Source organism: Bos mutus, chromosome 7, assembly GCF_027580195.1.
Source record: "Bos mutus isolate GX-2022 chromosome 7, NWIPB_WYAK_1.1, whole genome shotgun sequence".
Classification (NCBI taxonomy): domain Eukaryota; kingdom Metazoa; phylum Chordata; class Mammalia; order Artiodactyla; family Bovidae; genus Bos; species Bos mutus.
Genome location: NC_091623.1, coordinates 86,022,842 through 86,042,321, shown reverse-complemented (window position 1 = coordinate 86,042,321; position 19,480 = coordinate 86,022,842). Strand labels below are relative to the sequence as shown.

At 36.4% G+C, this 19,480-nt stretch overlaps 1 protein-coding gene across 2 annotated transcripts in view; it reads right to left on the bottom strand.

Moving 5' to 3' along the window:
• Positions 1–2,450: 2,450 nt before the first annotated feature.
• DDX46 (DEAD-box helicase 46) overlaps positions 2,451–19,480 on the bottom strand; it is a 55,541-nt gene continuing 38,511 nt past the window's right edge. The window contains exons 18-23 of one of the 2 annotated variants that reach the window (XM_005890404.3): positions 19,109–19,258; positions 15,476–15,649; positions 12,884–13,102; positions 12,227–12,371; positions 8,023–8,096; positions 2,451–6,812 (exon numbers count right to left, since the gene is read on the bottom strand). In XM_005890404.3, coding sequence (XP_005890466.1) covers positions 6,765–6,812; positions 8,023–8,096; positions 12,227–12,371; positions 12,884–13,102; positions 15,476–15,649; positions 19,109–19,258 — 810 coding nt within the window. In that variant the 3' untranslated portion in view covers positions 2,451–6,764. Of the gene's footprint in view, positions 6,813–8,022; positions 8,097–12,226; positions 12,372–12,883; positions 13,103–15,472; positions 15,650–19,108; positions 19,259–19,480 lie in introns of both variants that reach the window. The other variant, XM_070374364.1, reaches the window with a different exon arrangement.

Below are 19,480 nucleotides of genomic sequence, written 5' to 3'. Positions count from 1 at the left end.
TCCGTCTTAGGATCATGTAATAATGAAGTCTCATTTTGTGAGGCTAACTTTAAAGGTTAATAATGTTTTTATGTCCATGATCTCCTCTGAATTACCATATTCTTCATTCCACCATCACAGGAAGGAATAAGACAGCTAGTTCGCTTACAAGATCTCCATTTATGTAGCTACTGCAAGATTTCTGACTTATGGGTCACCCCATACAAGCCAACTTAGCAAACGGTATTAGTTTCCCCAGTTCTTCCGTCAGTTAATTCAAAGATGTCAGAAAGGGGAGGATTTAGAATTAGGAAGGCTGCTGTGCAGAAGATACATATTTTTAAAAGCATGGTTGTTTTATGTTTTAAAATATTTTTCCCAGCCATGCCAGGCTGCTTCCAGGTTCCTAATTCCCCAACCAGGGATTGAACCCAGACTCAGCAGTGAAAGCGTGGAGTCCTAATCACTGGACCACCAGAGGATTCCCAGGAAGGCAATTTTTCTGACAGTGTGGCAAAAGCCAGAGGCAGGTACTTGACCCTTTTGCCCATGCAATGAACACTGTTTTAAGGATATAATTCTTAGCAATGACTTGTACCATGAGTCAGCATTTGGCCCAGTGGTGCTGCCAGTAGGAAATAAAGGAAGAGTAACAACTTTTCTGGGTGAACACACAAGGAGGAACATGGCAGGCTACAGTCCATCGAATCACAAGAGCAGGACATGACTTAGCAACTAAACAAGACAACAGCAGCAACAATACAAACCAGGAGGCAAACCAAACACAGTACACAGAACAGGCAAGCTCAATCATTTTCTGGCAAGCAGGGTTCTGTAACAAGATTCGAACTCTCAATCTAATTAATCCTATAAAATACTAGAAAACAGGACTGATCATATTAGTATTGTTCACATATAAAAGAAAAATACCAACATAGAAAACAACTAAAATATATACATGGATTTTAGGGCACATGAAGTAGCCTTCCAAAGACTTTTTAAAAACAAGTTTTCTCTAAGCAAGATTTTTTATTTTTGAAAGGGAAATATAAGAATGCACTGTAAGGGAAATATAAGAATGCACTGTAGTGCTGCCATACCATGACTTTTCCAGATCCTTAATTTTTGTAATTTTAACTTTCAACCAAAATGGCATTTGTACATAAAACTACTTAAGAAGAAAACTTGTCAATGCCCTGGTGGTCCAGTGCTAAGGACTCTTGCATTGCTGAGGGCCTTGGTTCAATCCCTGGTAGGGGAACTAAGCTCCCCACAAGTCGTGAGTTATGGCCAAAAGGAAATTTTCATTATCAGTAAGGTCAAATGATTTGCAGGCCCAATGGAGAAGCAGACAGAGGAACATAGGAAGTCAGACATTCCCAGGTTTGGGACCTTGGACAGTATGTGCGCGTGCATGCCTGTGGGTGTATATGCACACGTGCATACACATACTCAGTCACAGCCCACCAGGCTCCTCGGTCCATGGGATTTTTCAGGCAAGAATACTGGAGCAGGATGCCATTTTGTCCTTCAGGGGATCTTTCCCACCTAGACAGATTGTGTCTCCTGCACTGGCAGGCGGATTCTTTACTATTGAGCTGCCTGGGAAGCCATGGTACCTTGGACGAGTCACTGCTTTTTCCAAATGTTTCCATATGTGTGAAATGAAGATAATGTCAAAGTACTAAGAATACAGGACAGACATAGTCCCAAACCTCAAGAAGCTTACCTTCTGGTGTAGCAGACAAAAATGCAAATAATCAAAATACAGTGTTAAAAGCAATGATCTGGTATTTTCAGATAATTATCTCAAGTTGGTCTTAATGAGGTACTGTAGTACACATAACATGGTAGAATGTACAACTAGTGCTGAATATAGAGGCTTTTTCAAGAGCATTTATCCTCACTTCATTTGTAAAAAGAGTACACTTAAAATTGTCACACTATTTGACTTATATCCAAACATTTCTTCTTCAAAAGTGTACACCTGTGAAATACAATTTGGACTCAATTCAACATTTTGCATTCCTTCTCCAACAGCCTCAACCTGGCCCAGAATAGGCCAGTCATATAGGCAAACCATCATGATAAATGGTGACTGTATACATGCGAAAAGGCCAATAAAGGAATATTCAAATAGAGTGGGAACCAGCTGCCACTTAAAGACCTTTCAATTAAAGCAACAAGTCCTCTAAAATGCTATTCATTTGAACTGAAAGATATCTATAGGAAAAATGAATTTCATTTTCTAGATTTTAGTTTATCAGTAGTCAATGACTGTCCTTGCTAGTATACACCATATAGCAACACTGAAAGATATAGCAATACACAAAGAAAACTTCAGAAAATGCCCTCCCATACACCCATTGCAGTAAGAATACTAATTATTTAGGCACTGTTTTTATATGCTTTAATGATTTACATGTATTATTTCATTTCATCCTCACAAAAATCCTGAAATAGGTATTACTGTAATCTTTTATGTGAAAAAAGACATTTTAAAGCATTTAAGCAACTTGCCAAAGGTTGTCCAAGTGTCCCCCATATGTGAATTTACTTATAATTATGTATATGAACCATTATACTAAACTGTAATATTATACTTGATATATCATGTAATAACATAAAATCTACTCAAAAAATTCAAAGGATGAGATTTTAAAAATGAAATACAAACAGAGGCTCTGGTATTTTCTCCTTGTTTTCCAATAGCTTACTGTGACCCACTTTGGAGACCACTGCTTTAGATAATAGCTAGTCAAAACCCAAGAACAAAGCAAAGTGAAGATTATCAGTGGCTTTCAAATCTGAGTATATATCACAGAATCATTACCATCCCAGACACACTTACAATAGCAACCCTAGACTTTTTTACAGTTACAGAGGAACCTGTGTTTTCTTTAAGGGCATCTCTCCCGTTTTTCCATAGAGCTTTCCAAATCTGAGATTTAGGCTGAGGACTGGCCTGGGGGATGGCAAGGATTCTTCCAGAAGTCTACAGTACAACTCTGGGAATCTCAGCTCCCAGGAGACTCCCTCAGGCAAAGGCATGGAAAGAAAACATTACCTTCAATATTACCTTGACATGGCTGGACATGGGCACCTGAGAGCCTCCTAGAAATTCAGGAATAAAGGCCAAGGACACTTTTAACACTCAAGGCTGCTGGAACTGCCAGGAGTTGATAGGCTGCAAAAAATTCACCTACTACCAAATTACATGCTTTTGCTGTGGACAAAGAACATTTTTCATACCGAATCCTCACATATTCTTTATTCCATAATAAGTGAAATCGTGAAAACAGACTAATATCCAAAACGCATTATTTCCATATATTGAAGACAATTAGGATTTTCTTAAATTCTGCAACTCTAGGCTTTATAGTAATCCTGGTGATATCTGAGAGAGTAACTCTGAGTTCTAGTTTTCCAAAGGGGTTAGAACTTTTTAATTTCACATTTTTTTCCCTCCAAAAGAATTTGTTAATGCAAATTTAGAATTTCTTTTTAAAGGTCTGAGGTTCAACATCATGAACTTCTATAAGCTTATGCCGTATCTGGAAGAGGACAAGGTCAAGAAAAATAATCATAACTAAATGTTTCACCTATCGTGTGACTTGACAGTATGCACTTATATATCAGTTTGGCCATAAAGAGCCAGAAAGGTGAGACCACTGATACTGCAGTGGGGACATGGACAGAATTCGTTTACTTACACTTTTCTTTCCATATTTCTACTTGGACTCCTGCTCAAATTAAATTATAAGTTGCTACAGAAAAAAAAGGACCTTCAAATATCTGCAATTGGTAATACTGCAGATACATCAGGGATCTTTACCTAGTAACAGAAATGCAGAGCTGGCCTAAGAGTACAGCATATGTTTCAATAAGTAATGTGTGAGATGCTGCTATATTCCAAGCCAAATGCCTCACTCCGGAGAGATTTTATTAAGGTTTTCGGGTAGTTACAACACCTAAACTGAGTACAATGTTAAGACATTCCCTCTACCTCTCAACACACATTCATTTGGTCTCTTTCTCTTTATATTTACACATATATCTTTTTAAAAGATTAACTTCAGTTTTTCATGCCAGAGCAGAAAGCATAAAAAAAATCAATAGATTCTGATTCTTATATAAAACTATGTACCAAAATGTGAAGAACTGGAAGCTCCAGACTCAATTCTTAGAGGAAAAGGATTCTCATGGATCACATTGGGCTAGCCACTCAGAATTTATGCCTGCTATAAGAACTCAGCATCTGTCATCTATAAATGAGCAAAATGGGGCTAAATAAATAAAACATAGTTGTTTACCCTGAATTTTATTTCAATTACCATTTTCCCCTCAACTTCTATCTCAAACAAGTGCTAAGTTATCTGCCACTTAAGGACATTAGCTGGTGGTTTTATAAAGCAAAGCAAGGCATCATAGGAAAAAGAGGTCACACAAAACCAAGTTATAACTTAGAGGCTTTGCTCTCTAGGCTATGATTTTTAAGGTGCTGGTGAATTACTTGGAAGTGGACTCCACAGCTGGCTTCATGGGATTTATAAACCCCAGGCATTCAAGAGCTGGTTCTGCTCAAACAAAGGAAAACTTCTTTGCATGTAGGATCTACCTCCTTCAAAAGAACTGCAGTCTGACTCCCAGCTGAACACCTTGGCATACCGACAAGGCTGGTAAGATACAAAATATATCAGATAATAAAGTGTCTGAAAGGAGTTGGAGAGAATCTAGCCATTATCATTTCATTCTGTATTCCCACTGTTTAAGAATGAGCGTCACTGTGATAAAACACCAACTGGAACATGCACCATTTCACCTACAGCCTATCTCATGCCAAATACAAACACCATCAAAGGTTAGGAGGCTTCTTTAGCAAGGTATTTTTGGATAGAACTATGTATTTTGGGTTGTGAGAATTTTTTAATAGAGTATAATACAATACTTCTCTCACATGCCTAGCAATGTAAACAAAATTAGACATGCAGCAATAAACATCAGCAAAGATAATTTTAGGAAAATGCAGGCTAACTTTATTTTATAAGGAATTTAAAAAACATGAGCAAATATTGATATTGCATTTTTTAAAAAACAAATTAATCTGTACGTCATTCAAGTTTTAAAAATCAAAGAGTCAATGTGACACTAAAAAATGTAGTAACAAAGAAATGTGCTTCATTTTAACAAAATACTATCAGTGGCTTATGACAACTAGATGTACAAACATAAAGGTAATAATACTAAAATGATGTAAAACTCTGAATCTCAAAGTGATGGAGCAGGCTGAAGGGAGCACCAATTGCCATCACTGTGGGCCTGTGACATAGTCTATCAAAGGAAACAAACTATCACTAAGTAATAAAAATAAGGATATAAATAAATGGTGGGGGTGGAGGAGCCCAAGATGCCTAAAATTTTAGAGAAAATGGTTTATTTGATTCTAATGTTACATGTGTTTTATCTGTTTTCTTCCTCAAGTAAAAAAGTGGATATGTGAGAGATTCAAGAATATACCTGAGATTTTCAGTAACGATAACTTCAGATTGAGGAAATCATGACTGATACCTCCTGTCACTTTAACCATTTAATATACTATTGAAATGATTTAACAGCTATAATATGCTTTGGGTTTTTTCATTTTTAAAAGCGCTAAGTCAAAGCTACTTAAAGGAACTTCTGTATCTTTTAAGAAATACAACTATTTAATTCCTGAAAATTTTATTTTTTCAAAGAGTGACAACCATATCAAGTTCTAACACACCAGGACTCTTGAACATTAGGTGATCCAATTATCACAATTTAAATTAGGATACTCAGGAAATATATATCAAGGTTCAAAAATATAATTTATGATTCTTTATAAACTAAATTTCACTGAGAAATGCTTAAATTCTAAGTCTAAAATGTGGGTACCATGCTTTAAAAAAAAAAAAAAGAAAATTCACAACCTACTCAATAATCCTGAAGAAAAATCAGATTGGTAGGGTGTTTATATTATACAGATGTATAAATGAACACTTTAAAGGGGAAAAAACAATTATATTCATATTTACAGGTGACAAATCACTTTCACTTCAGGAAGATTAGAAAAGAGCTAGTAGCTAGGCACAGAGCCAGAGGTTGTGAAGGGAACCTAAAAGCAGTCAATACTAAAATTCTTAGCAGTTAGTAAAGGAATGCAAAAACTTCTTATACTACAAAACTTTAACTTTACATAACCAAAAAGCAGTCCAACTATGACCCTTATAAGATGATAAAAATTGAAACAAAAACTTTGAATCCATTTTGTAAAAATTCTATTGTAACATTCTTATATCCAGTTCATATTGTTCTACTGGAGTCAAGTAAGATTTAAGCTCAAGGTAGAGACACAAAATTAGAGAATTTCACCTTTTCTGAGGAGATGATCACAGTTTCATTGTAAGAAGATAAGGTGAACAACCCCTTAGCAACTTTTGTACTTTATTATCTTCAATGGAAAGTTCAAATATTTTAATTGTCTTAACTTCTGGAATATTACCCAGATAGTTAAAATATTGATATTTAAGTTTTACATTAAAGGACACTTTAATGAAAACAGGCCTGCTTTAAATAGAGTTTGATAATTCAGGGGGTACTTACGGAAAGAAGATTTGTTAACAAATACTGGTTTCTTATACTTAAAAAAAAAAATCAGCAAGACAGAATTTTAAAAATCTTAATTTAAAATACATTGTAAACTGAAGACAACAACTGCCACATTTATCACAGACCAGCACAGGTAAAAGTTTTTCCCAGATGTTTTATAAGACTTTGTATCTTCCTTTATTTGTTGGTTGGTATGAATTTTGCTACAGGAAAAAATAAAAGGTATATGATTAGTAAAAGGGAAAAAAAAAATATGTTAAGTAATTTCCTTTACAAACTTATACAAATATCATATATTTAAAATAAAGATATTATTTAGTGAGAAAGAAAGAACTATTTAACAATCATTTCCCTGTGTTCACTCAACTACTCCTTAATAAGGGTTCTGAACCAACTTAATGGTGGTAGCATTCTTTTTCTATCACTCCTTGGTAAAAGTCACTTGACTTAAAGTTTGTTTTTATTCTTTCCTCTTGCTTTGTTTACATTCCATTCTTTAAATTATTTTTATCCATCCAAAGAAATGTTCTGTAAGGGAAATTTTAGAAAAGCCCTAAAAAACACATTCTTTGTAAAGTTTCATTTCAAAGGATCCTCATCCCAACATACACACTGTAGGGAGAATTTACAAGAAGGTGTCTGCATCCTTTGGAAAGGTGGTCTATAAAAGGTCCATATCCAAAATCAAATTAAGTCCATACCTAAGTTTAAAACACTGACAAACACGTAAGTTTAAAAACAGTGGCAAAAATGTAGAGAAACTGAAATTTTCATACACTGCCAAAAGCAATGTAAACTGGTATAACTACTCCGAAAAATTATTTAGCAATACCAACTTAAAGCTAAACTATACATACCCTGTAACTAGCAATTCTACTTTACGGCATTTACTCAAAAGAAAAATATACTGAAGTGTACTACAGAGACGTGGAAGAATGTTCAGAGAAGCGTTATTCATAAAAACTCAAAACTAAAATGACCTCAAAATCTAAAACATAACTGTGGTAAATCCACAGGCTTAACTACTATATAGCCACAAAAATAACTGCTATATGTAAAAACATGGGTTGATTTCCTCAAGGTCATGTTGAGAGAAAGAACTTAAGATACAAAAGAGCCCACAGCATTTGATTCCACTTATATGGAGTTCAAAACTAGGCAAAACTAATCTATGATGTTGAAAGTCAGAAAGTCCCATTTGGGGGCGATGAATAACAACAAGGAGGAACATGAGCAGGGTTTCTGGGAGCCTGGTAATGTGCTCTATTTCCTCATCTGGGCAGTGATCACACCAGTGTGCTCAGTTTGTGAAAATTCATCAAACTATATCATCTGTCTATTTTGCTGTATTTATACTAAATGCTTAAATAAAACATTTATTAGAACAAACAAGTCCTTGAGGTTTTCACTCACCAATCGGATCAGTTCTTCTTTTATAAGCCTGGTGATTTCTGCCTTCGCTTTCTGCACAGCCAGTTCATTGGCACCTGGTGAGTGAGTGGACAACATTATTCATATTACTGGAATTACACTGGATGTTTATCCACCTCATTGAGATCCAGTAGAAACACTGTAGGTGACTTTCAGGAACACTGTACTACTTGCCAAGAAAAGTCTTTCAATATCTGGTGGAATATCATCTACATTGTATCATGGCTACTTATTACTTTCAGAGTTTCAAATGTAACCACTGAGCTTAGTGCTTAGAGGGTTAAGGTTAGTGAAGTACTAGTGTTATAAGTTCTTGGTATATTGGTATGCAAAGAAAAAATGATTTGCAATTTGTCCAAAATAGAAGAAAAAGGAAAAGTAAAATACACCTTCTTAGGTTCAGTTATTTAACAAACACTTATTGGATGTTTATTATGTTCTTTAAAGTCAGCAAATGTTTCAGAAATGTGTCATCTGAACAAAGTCTTAAAGCTGAAGGAGGAGCGATGACAGGGAAAGCATTATCAATCATGCGTACAATGGTACAGATTAAGGAAGGAATGTTTAAAGACCAAAGAGTAAGAGAAGTATAGTACGGTTGAGAGAAAAAAGTGTGTGAAAGAACACAGCAAGACAGCCAAACAGATGAGGTGGGCTGGAGACACTAGTATAGTTATAAATTCAAGAAGCACCCACCATGTGTGGCATACCGTATGAGATTCATTATATGAAGTACTCATCTATGCTCTGTGTGATCCTGTAGGCTACTAGAAAAACAAACTTGGAACGATATTACAGCAAGATGAGTACATTAGGAAGTAGTCTTATCAGAGGAACTTTTAAATGTCATTTCTTCCAAGAATCTTTCCCTAACTTCTCCAGGTGGCGTTAAATGTTTCTTCCCTCAGTGCTCTCACAGGATTGTGTTCATACCATCGTGAATGCACATTTTTGAGGTAGAATGAACAAAATATTTTTTCTGATTAGATGTGAACAGTGAAGAACAAAGTAAGATGCTAAGAGTTGAGTCACAAGTAAAGAAACTAAAATGTAATAAAGGAGATACTGAATCCAAGAGGAAGAGCAGGTGTTATTATTAGCACTGATGGTGGTTAATTGACATCATTGTAGCGGAAGTGCTCATGGGACACACCAAGTTGGAAACGTCAGTAAGACTAATGGCAACAGGGAGCAGAAGTAGAGGAAATGGAGATTAGAGCTCCATCAAGGATAGGTGTGGAAGGATTTGAAGGCAGGGGACAATGCCAGGAGGTAGGCAAGTCTAGAGTGGGAACTCGGTGCACACCTATAAAAGGAAAAGCGCTGGAACAAAGAAGTAGACCAGAGATAAGTACTAGGAGTGAGAGAATGTCAGAAAAAAGAACTGGGGTTGTAATGTAGAGAACTACGTTTTTATTATTTCTGTAAGAAAAATCAAATATGGAAAACAATTCACAAGAACTGGGAAAATTCTCCCCTTTATTAGATACGATTAACTTTTTCAAACCCACAGAGAACAGAGAAGGAGAAAGGGAGGAGCTTGGGGAGAAGAGGAGGAAAACAGAGGATGAGGAGAAGGAAGAGGAAGAAACAGTTTAACAACAGGAAGAAAAGAGACATGCTTATGGCTATGAATCTAATCTAAGCCCCACACCTCCACCAGCCATTGACCACAGCATTTTAAAGCTGTGGGTGCTGGAAGGGAAGAGAGGTGGATGCATGTGAAGCCAAGGGTAGAATCAAGAACTGAGCCAGAATCAAAAGTATAAAAAAACCCAAATTCAGAAGGAAAATATGCTACTTGGCATGAGTTGGTGTGTAGCTTGACACTCTGTGCTGTTTTAAAAAGAAGGAAAATGATACTCTCACCCAGCTCAAAGCAGAAGAGCAATTTTCCTGTGTTAGTTAGAACCTGACCATTTGGACCGGTTTAAATTTTTGACTTATACAGCTTCTTTAGGTAATGGGTTACATATGTTTATAAGCTGTCATGAAAAAGAGGCATTTCCTTTCATTGGTCCCAAAACAACTCTGGCTGCTTTTAAGGGATTCTCCACCAGTAAAAAGAGAGGGTCACACAACAGGCTATAAATTATACAGGCTGGCTAGGCACGTACGTTCTTCCTGTTCTCCTTCCCACTGCCTGGTGGGAGGCCTGGAGCTGCTGAGCCACACTGAGCCTCTAAGGAGCCAGGCAGTGGGGTCCCTCCAATTACAGAACTAGAAACAGATGACACTAGGCTCCTTGCAACACCTGCTTTCATCCCATTAGTGTTCAGTCGATTTGGTTGGAGTTTCAAAAACTAAAAGATCATTTAAATCTAATCTATGAAAATTCTCAAAGCTTTAGATCATTTTAATTACCAATCTCCAGCCCTTATTTAGCATCTAGAATTCTCAAGATTCATTCTTAACAAGGTTATCTTGTTACTGGGAGGGAAAGACCTGCTTAGATTATAAAAATTAGATGTTACTTCCTAAGTACAAGTTCACAGTGGAAAGCACCCAGAACCATTGTAGGTAGATAGAAAAGTTGGCAGAAGCTGACGGCTTCTCATTTCACTTCATTTGGTAGTACAGTAGATGTGTTCTGGTAGTTATATACAAATTAAACCTGGCATACATTAATTATACTACATTAAATAAGCATAATTACCTTTAATAAATTAGAGGAATCTTTTTCAAAGCAAAAAATAATCTCTTTGATTTACCTCTTTAAAATAATGTCACTTAAAATACTGATTTTAAAATCTTAGAGATACTTAAAATATTGTATATTACAAAAATAAATAAATAAATAAAATACTGGTTTTGCTTAAATGACACCTATCATATTCAAGCTGAATAAACAAGGATGACTCCATGTTTACCAAGATTTTATCATCAGATTTCACTGAATGACATCTTGTATGGCCTAATAATACAACTGTAAGAGAAAGCTGTCTAGTAGCACAGAAAGATGTCAGTGTAATTTCTTCTCCTTGAACATCACAATGCCAGCAATCCCCATTTTACCTTGCAATTAGGAACAGTGTCACATGATTCAAAAACACACTGAGTCACTGGCAGGGCAAAAGTCTTTCAGGATATATAAAAGGGTACTATTTAAAAACCTGACCTGAAATATCAATACATATGATCCAGCTTCCCAAAGTCACAATCACAAACCAAAAAATGCAATTTGTCTAGTTCTGGACCTACTTTCTTTGTACATCAGTTGAAATATGTATGGATCTTCCTGTACAGTAACGGTAGATTATTAACAACATGGAAAACATACAGGCTGTATCTGAGTTTTATACCTTTACTGCAATTCATCATTATTAATTTTAAAAGGTACTGTGTATGTGTATGATTCAATGGACTAGGCTGGTGTTTGAGATTGTACAGGGTGTGGGGGTAGCGTCATTGTAGCCATCTAAGCAGGAGGTAGGCAGACTCCAGATTTACATGACACGTGGAATAAGCTACTTCACAGCTCCCATACCAGTATTCAATAAACATTTAGTTCATGAAATAAATGAAATGGAGCTGTGACTGGTCTATTCTTAAGAATCTATTATAAAGATGTTAAAATTAAATATAAAAGAAAGGAGATAAGTTGTCCTACTATGTTATAGATAATACATTAGGAAAAAAATCAAAATAGAAACTGTCTTTTGAATTCACTTATGAATGTATGAAATAAGGTTAAAAAGCATACCTGATCACTCTTAGATAACACATTACTTATAGCCTTTGAGCTGTGGTATTAATTGTCCTATTTTTCTAAAAATGGCATGTATGAATTTACAGGCATAAAATTAGAGGCAATATCTACTTGGGTAAACAAGCATTAAGGGGATTAATATAGTTGATTTACTTTCTAACCTTAACTTTGGCCAGAATATTCTACTTACCAGAAGCATAAGGAGTTAATGGACTAGTCCCCAAAATACATGTGTTCTTTTAGTCATTTTCAAATTTGACCAAATTGTCAAAAATGAAAGAGTCCCCAGCAAAGATAACTCACATCTCTATATACTAAACTCCTAAATAAAGACAACAAATGATAGGTGAAACTTTTTAACAGGTGTTCCTTATTTTCAGTCCTCTCTAGAACTGACCTCATATTCTCTTTGGGTCTATTACATCTACTATCAACTTTGATCAAACTCAAGATGGAAACCGAACCAACAGTACATACTTTCAATTGCCAAGTAAATTTTCCGCTCTCCTTCCTTGGGCTCTTTGCCAGGTGGGAAGTACGTTCCTCTGATTGTAATTGCAGCTTCAGAATATTCACTGATTCTCTGCAGAGCTTCCTTAGAGGTAACTTTCCACCTAGCAGTCTAGGAAACAAAAGAGTTGGGGAAGAAGAAACCCTCTTTTCAGTTCAGTTCAGTTGCTCAGTCGTGTCCGACTCTTTGCGACCCTGAGGTCCTAAAAGAATAGGTTAGCTAAATCATGTTTTTTGTCAATATTAAAATTTTAATCAACACCTTCATCATAAATTCATTTAGATTCTAATGTACCTAGAATGTAATCATAAAAATGAAATTTCCAGTGTTGTCTCCCCATCTAGATAAAAAGTAAAGCAGCCATTAAAATGTTCACAGTTTTTTCTTTTTATTTATTTACTTGGCTGTGTCAGGTCTTAGCTGCAGCTTGAGGGCTTAGGTACCCCGGAGGATGTGGAATCTTAGTTCCCTGACCAGGAATCGAACCCACATCCCCTGCATTGGAAGGCAGATTGCTAACCACTGGACCATCAGGGAAGCCCCTTCATAGGTTTTAAATAACGTATTTTCACTCCTAAAAACAGGGTTTCTACTCAATTAAAAAGTTTAAATCTGCTACTTGCCTGTGGGAAGTCATTGATCTCTAATTCTTCCTCATATCTCTTAAAAGATTCATTCTGTCCACCATCCTGTCTCTCCTCTTCTTGTTTCTCCAAAGGCACATAGTTGAGCTTGGCATTTATCTTTTCAGCAAGTTGCTCTGCAATGGTTTTTGCAGATACAGTGGGAGCCAGGATGGTGCCACCTCTGAGAATGGCATTGGTGGCCTGTTGCATTACATCCTGCAGTTAAAGAAGACCTACAGTCAAATCTCAAATGAGGACAGAGACAAGACCAAAGATCCCACCACAAACTCTTCTCTGGAAAGCACTAACTAAAAGCATCTTTCTTATGTAGAGTCTGACCCACAGGACAATTTAACAGCATATATTTATAACAGAGAGTTTAATATATCTGCCTTACTTGATGCGAAAACTAAACACCCAACTCTGTATTAAAAAATTCTACTGAACCATAGATCATTAGGTAACTCTTGATATCAAATATAGTATAATATGTCTAAAATCATTTACATACCTTGTGGCTACTATGGGTTTCCTCTGAATCAGTATGTTTGCCTACTACTACCACTGAACTCCTCTTCCCCTCATGGACAAACCCAAGATTCTATAAATTATAGTAAATGTCTTTATACAACATACTCTTTTTTTACATTTGAAATTAATTTCGATGCACGATACTGGATGCTTGGGGCTAGTGCACTGGGACGACCCAGAGGGATGGTATGGGGAGGGAGGAGGGAGGAGGGTTCAGGATGGGGAACACATGTATACCTGTGGCAGATTCATTTTGATATTTGGCAAAACTAATACAATTTGTAAAGTTTAAAAATAAAATAAAATTTAAAACAATAAAAAAAAAGAAATTAATTTTACTATGTACTTAAACAACAGTGAAAAGTTACAGCCATATGATTTCACAAGAGTTACCAGTAACAATAATACAAGAGAATATTAGGGTGAAGTGCTGCATCTCTGTTTTCACAAGAGGCACAGGCTTGAGTAAACACCTCATAGTAATTCACTGGTTAAAAAAGATTCAAAGACCCAAGGCTCTGAGCCTTGACTGTGGCTGCCTCATCAGGTCAGTCCACTGGCCTCTAGCTTGGTCATTCCACTCGGGCACTACAGACCTGAACCTGTACACAACTACTGGACACAGGGCCATGCAGGTCCTCAACCACTCAAAATCTTAAAAACACTGTCAACATTAACCAACTGTTCTTTGGGAATGCTATGAAAATTTAACCTTGATTAAAAAGTAAGTTAAACAAAATGCTGGAGAGAGTTAAACAAAATGTGGGAGAAGGGAACCCTCCTACACTGTTGGTCCAAATGTAAACTGGTGCAGCCACTATGAAGAACAGTATGGAGGTTCCTTAAAAAACTAAAAACATAGCTACCATAACCCTACAATCCCACTCCTAGGCATATTTCCAGAGAAAAACATGACCAGAAAAGATACATGCACCCCAATGTTCACTGCAGTGCATTTTACAATAGCCAAGACATGGAAGTAACCTAACTGTCCATCAAGAGAGGAATGGATAAAGAAGATGTGGTACATATGTACAATGGAATATTACTCAGCCATTAAAAAGAATGGAATAATGCAATCTGCAGCAACATGGATGGACCTAGAGTGTCACGTTGAGGAAGTCAGTCAGACAGAGGAGAAATACCATGATATCCCTTAATGTGGAATCTAAAAAGAAAAGATGCAAACGAACGAACTTATACAACAGAAACAGACTCACAGACTTCTGAGAATGAACTTATAGTTGCAGGGGGTAAGGGGAGAATGGATAGTTAGGAGTCTGGGATTGACATGTACACACTGCTATATTTAAAATGGATAGCCAACAAGGACATGCTGTAAAGCACATTCAGCTCAATGTTATGTGGCAGCCTGGATGGAAGGGAAATCTGGGGGAGAATGGATACATGCATATATATGGCTGAATCCCTTTGCTGTTCACCTGAGACTATCATAACATTGTTTGTTAACTGGCTATATCCCAGTAGAAAATAAAAGGTTAAAAAAAAAAGAAAAGAATACATGTATGTGTGTGTGTATATGTGTAACTGAATCACTTGGTTGTACAACAGAAACTAACGCAACATTGTAAATCAACTACAAAAAAAATGAAGTTAGCCAAAAAACTCCCAAGAGAAAGAAGGCAAGTAAAATATTTAACGGTTTCCCATTGTCTAAACGCGTGTTAGTTTGAGTTATATAACTGGGTGTCTGTACTTCCACAGCATTGTTTGTTTGCTCAATAACCCACCAGTAAACAGAGTAAGAAAGAAAAAGAGAGTTCTTTCTTTAGGATTTTGGTAAGGTCACTCAGAATACTATTCTATAAAATTATCTATGGTTAACAGGCCTTCCAGAATAGGCATTAAGACCTCAGTTAACCATGCTAGAGAAATCAACCAAGGTGAATAATTAGAGAATTCTGTATTCAAATGTTAAACGCTTATTACCTCAAAATCTAAAACAACTTCTTGTTCACTGTGCTGATATAATTTAAAAAGCATTTAAATCAAATAACTTACAAAAAGTACTAAGACTCGGAACGAATTACTTAATACCTGAGACTCAATGCCCAAATTCTTCTGAGCATTGATTCTAAGAGCCAATCTCTTGGCAATTTCCAGTTTCTCAGCATTTCCTGCAGTGGGAGCAGGAACACTAGATGTTCCAGGAGCCGCCATATCCTTCACTCTCTTCTTTGAATTAAACATGCTTTCAATTTGCTCATCAATCTAAACAAGAAAAAAAGCATTAGTAAAAATCTAATTAAAATACCAATTTAGAGAGGGTGAGAAGGAGGGGAGGTGTAAGTAGGGGAGAGGTGAGGGGAGGACAGGGGGGAAGGGGAGGGAGGAAGGAAAGAAAGAAACAGAGACACAGTGCTGCAAGAACCACTTCAGCAGACTCCTGAGTAGTCCAGAAAATACACGAACTGTCAAGACAGAGCAGCCAATTGGATGCAGCCAAGTTGCTCTGGGGCCCAGGCCTTGAGGCCAAATTATGTACACTGCAATCAAAGAGGCTGGAAAAAGGGCAATAACTCAAGATCAGTGGACAACTAAAAATACAGCCAATGGTTACCAGGGAATGATACACGTTCTCAAGGCAGGGCTCCTAAAATTCTTTTCAACTCCAAAAACGCAATTGGGTTTACAAAAAAAAACTGAGTAAGAGAATCAGGGAGAAAAACCTTTATTGTTTTATTTCTTTGAACCCAGGAAGGAAAGGCATGAAGGTGGGTTTCCCCATGAAATCAAGAACAATGCTGACAATCCTGGCTCTCCAGGAGTCATGTGAGTCCTACTGCCACCGCGTAATCCTCAGCTTAGCCACTTGTATCTCATGAGCTATAGCATTTCCTTTTAAAAATGTCTTTTGCCCCAAAATGAATACTTACACTACCAAGTAAAGAATGCAAATCCCTTCATATGCAGGAATTAGACGAATATTTCAAATCCCAAATACAAATAAAACTTTTTCAGGGTTTAAAATTAACTTGGTTAATTTAGAAAGAACTTTTACTGAAATGGAAACAGACAACTCACCTTCTTTTTAAAGCATTTGTTATCTAATAAGGTGTTTGAGCTATCAACTACTTTTAAACTAACGTTTAATTTAGTAACACTCTTTTAAACAGCATACATGACATTAAAATCCGAAACAAATGCATAAAATTAGGAATGGGGAATGCACACAGTGTTAGGTAACAGGGATAACTTTACTTTTGACTTTATTCATTTTAGTATTGCTCTAATCTTTAATTAATTTAATTTTTTATTTAATAAATTATTCTAATTTATTGACAGCCTGGATAGTTCAGTTGGTAGACAGCATCAGACTTTTAACCTGATGGTTCAAGGTTCCAGAGTTCAAGTCCCTGTTCAGGTAGAATCTTATTTGAGCTTCCCTGGTGGCTCAGATGGTAAAGAATCCGCCTGCAATGCAGGAGACCTGGGTTCAATCCCTGGGTTGGGAAGATCCCCTGGAGGAGGTCATGGCAACCTGCTCCAGTATTCTTGCCCGGATGGAGAATCCCCATGGACAGAGGAGCCTGGCAGGCTACAGTCCATGGGGTCTCAAAGGGTGGGACATGAATGAGCGATTAAGCACAAAACTTTTTACAACTGCTCTAATTTTTTAATGAAAATTATAATAATATTTTAACAAAAGGGAGAAAATTAATGTTTTATTATGAGATTTTTAAAAAATGTTTAAATAACCAAAAAAAACTGAAATGGCTTTAAAAACAAAGCCAAAAATTCTTCAATACTCTTCCCTTCATGAGGTGGAGCCTCTCCTTAAATGTAGGCTGGACTTAACTGACTTGCTTCTAATAGACAAAATAAAGTGGAAAAGCCGGTATATAACTTCAGAGACTAATCATAACAGGTACTAAGGATTCTTCTTTGCTCTCTCTTGGATCACTCAATCTGGGGAGCCAGCTGCCATGTTGTAAGAACACAAATGCAGAGTAAAGAACAGAGGCATCCCACCAACAGTGAAATCAGTGAGCCATTCTGGAAGAAGATGGGCCTGCATCAGTGAAGCCTTCTGATAACTGCAGCCTGGAACAATGGCTTGACGGCAACCTCATGAGACCCCAAGTAAGACCTGGCTAGACTGTTCCTGATTTCCTAACCCTCAGGAATAGTAGGTAATAAATGTTTACTGTAACCCACTAAGCTTTGGACTGATCTATTATACCATAACAGATACCTAAATACATTGACTTAGCTGAATTTTAAGCCAATATGGTATACTAGTAAAAAAAAAAAAAAAAAAAGGCCTAGAATTAATAGGAGACATTGGTTCCTGACTGTGCTTAACAGACAGTGTGGTCATTTCCTGAAAGATTAAATTCCTAAATTCTTAAGTTGTGCTCTGAGCCAAGGTTTAATGCAGTATATTAAAAAAAAAAAATTCTATGATCAAATATCAAATATGCTGGAAGAATTCATAATTAAAATAAATTATTTTATTAATGTCTTTTCATATCCATTGACAGGATATCATTAATAGTGGAATATACCAGCAGATTTTCCAAAAGTATTTTATAATGAAAACATCTCAAGCTCAAGCTCCTGGGATTAGGGTTCCACAGCATACTCCAAGAAACCCTTAACTTTCTGAGTCCTTAGGGTCTCTTTTCACTGGGTTACAAACAATGCTGTAAGCTAAGAAAATGCGCTTTCAACAGCTAGGCAAATCTGAAAAGGTTATTATTTGTTTCTAAGCCTCAGTCTCCTCAGTTATAAAAAGGGAATGCTTTGAGTATCTCTGGCTACTGTGAGGAAGTCAATGAAATAATCCCTGTAAGGCACTTGGCACGTGAAAACAGTACCATGCCATAAATGTTCACTATCAAACCCTGGGGCGGGAAGATCCCCTGGTGAAGGAAATGGCAACCCACTTCAGTGTTCCTGTCTGTGAAATCCCATGGACAGAGGAGCCTGGTGTGCTACAGTCCATGGGGTCACAAAAGAGTAGGACACAACTTAGCAACTAAATAACAACAACAATTATTAATAAGGATATTCTATAATCAAATTGTGAAGTATTTAAAAACAATATCAGTACCAATGATGTTAAAGATACAGGGAGCCAGGCACTCTTACACACCATTAGTGTGAGTGCAAGCTGGTACTCAACTTGCAGGAGAACAATCTAACAATGTTTTAAGACCAAATTTGAATATACCCTTGGACTGAGCAATTCCATTTATACACTTAAACACTCTTCCTTAAGACTTAATCTGTAAATGTGGTAGGTTAAGTGTTCAAGGATGTGCAATGAAGTACAGTATACTCCAAATAATAACAAATATATATTCCAAGTATTTGTTTCCAAATATTCAAAAATAGGGATTTGATTGCTTATATTGTAGAACATCCATATAATGAAACATGTAGCCAAAAAACAGCATGAGAGTGAATTTCCTAAAAGGGAAGATTTCAACATAGGACTATTGTTGTCAAGAAAATTATAAAGCAGTATGACCTCATTTTTATGAAAATACAAAAATACAGGCATATGTGAATACATTTGTAAACACACACAAAAAAAACTTGAGCAGCACACCCACCAAAAAGTTTCCAGTAATTTGCTACCTAAACAAGCCTAAGGTAAGACTTCCAATACCAGACGAACAATTGCTTCAACTGGTAAGAATAAGGCTTTAGGACAATACTTACATCAACCGCAGCATCCTCATCATCTGAATCTTGCAGACCAAGAGCAGCTTTTTGTAACTTCTTTCTCTCATTAGCCAAAGCTTGTTCTGTTTCATCGAACTTGAATCCCTTACCAGAGAACCCACTACTCTTTTTAATTATTTTCCCTTCCTTTCAAGGAAAAACAAGAAAGTTAATTTCATAATAAAAAACTTTAATGTTCAGAAATTTATGGCAATTAAATAGTTTTCAAGGTGGGGTATGATAATGTAACAAAAACATTTTATTTAGCATGTGAGAAAAAAATAAGAGCTCTGTATGTACACTACAAAAATACTAAGTTGAAGAGAGGATTTTTGTTCTCACTCCTTTCCTTTTCTATCTAAAAAGATA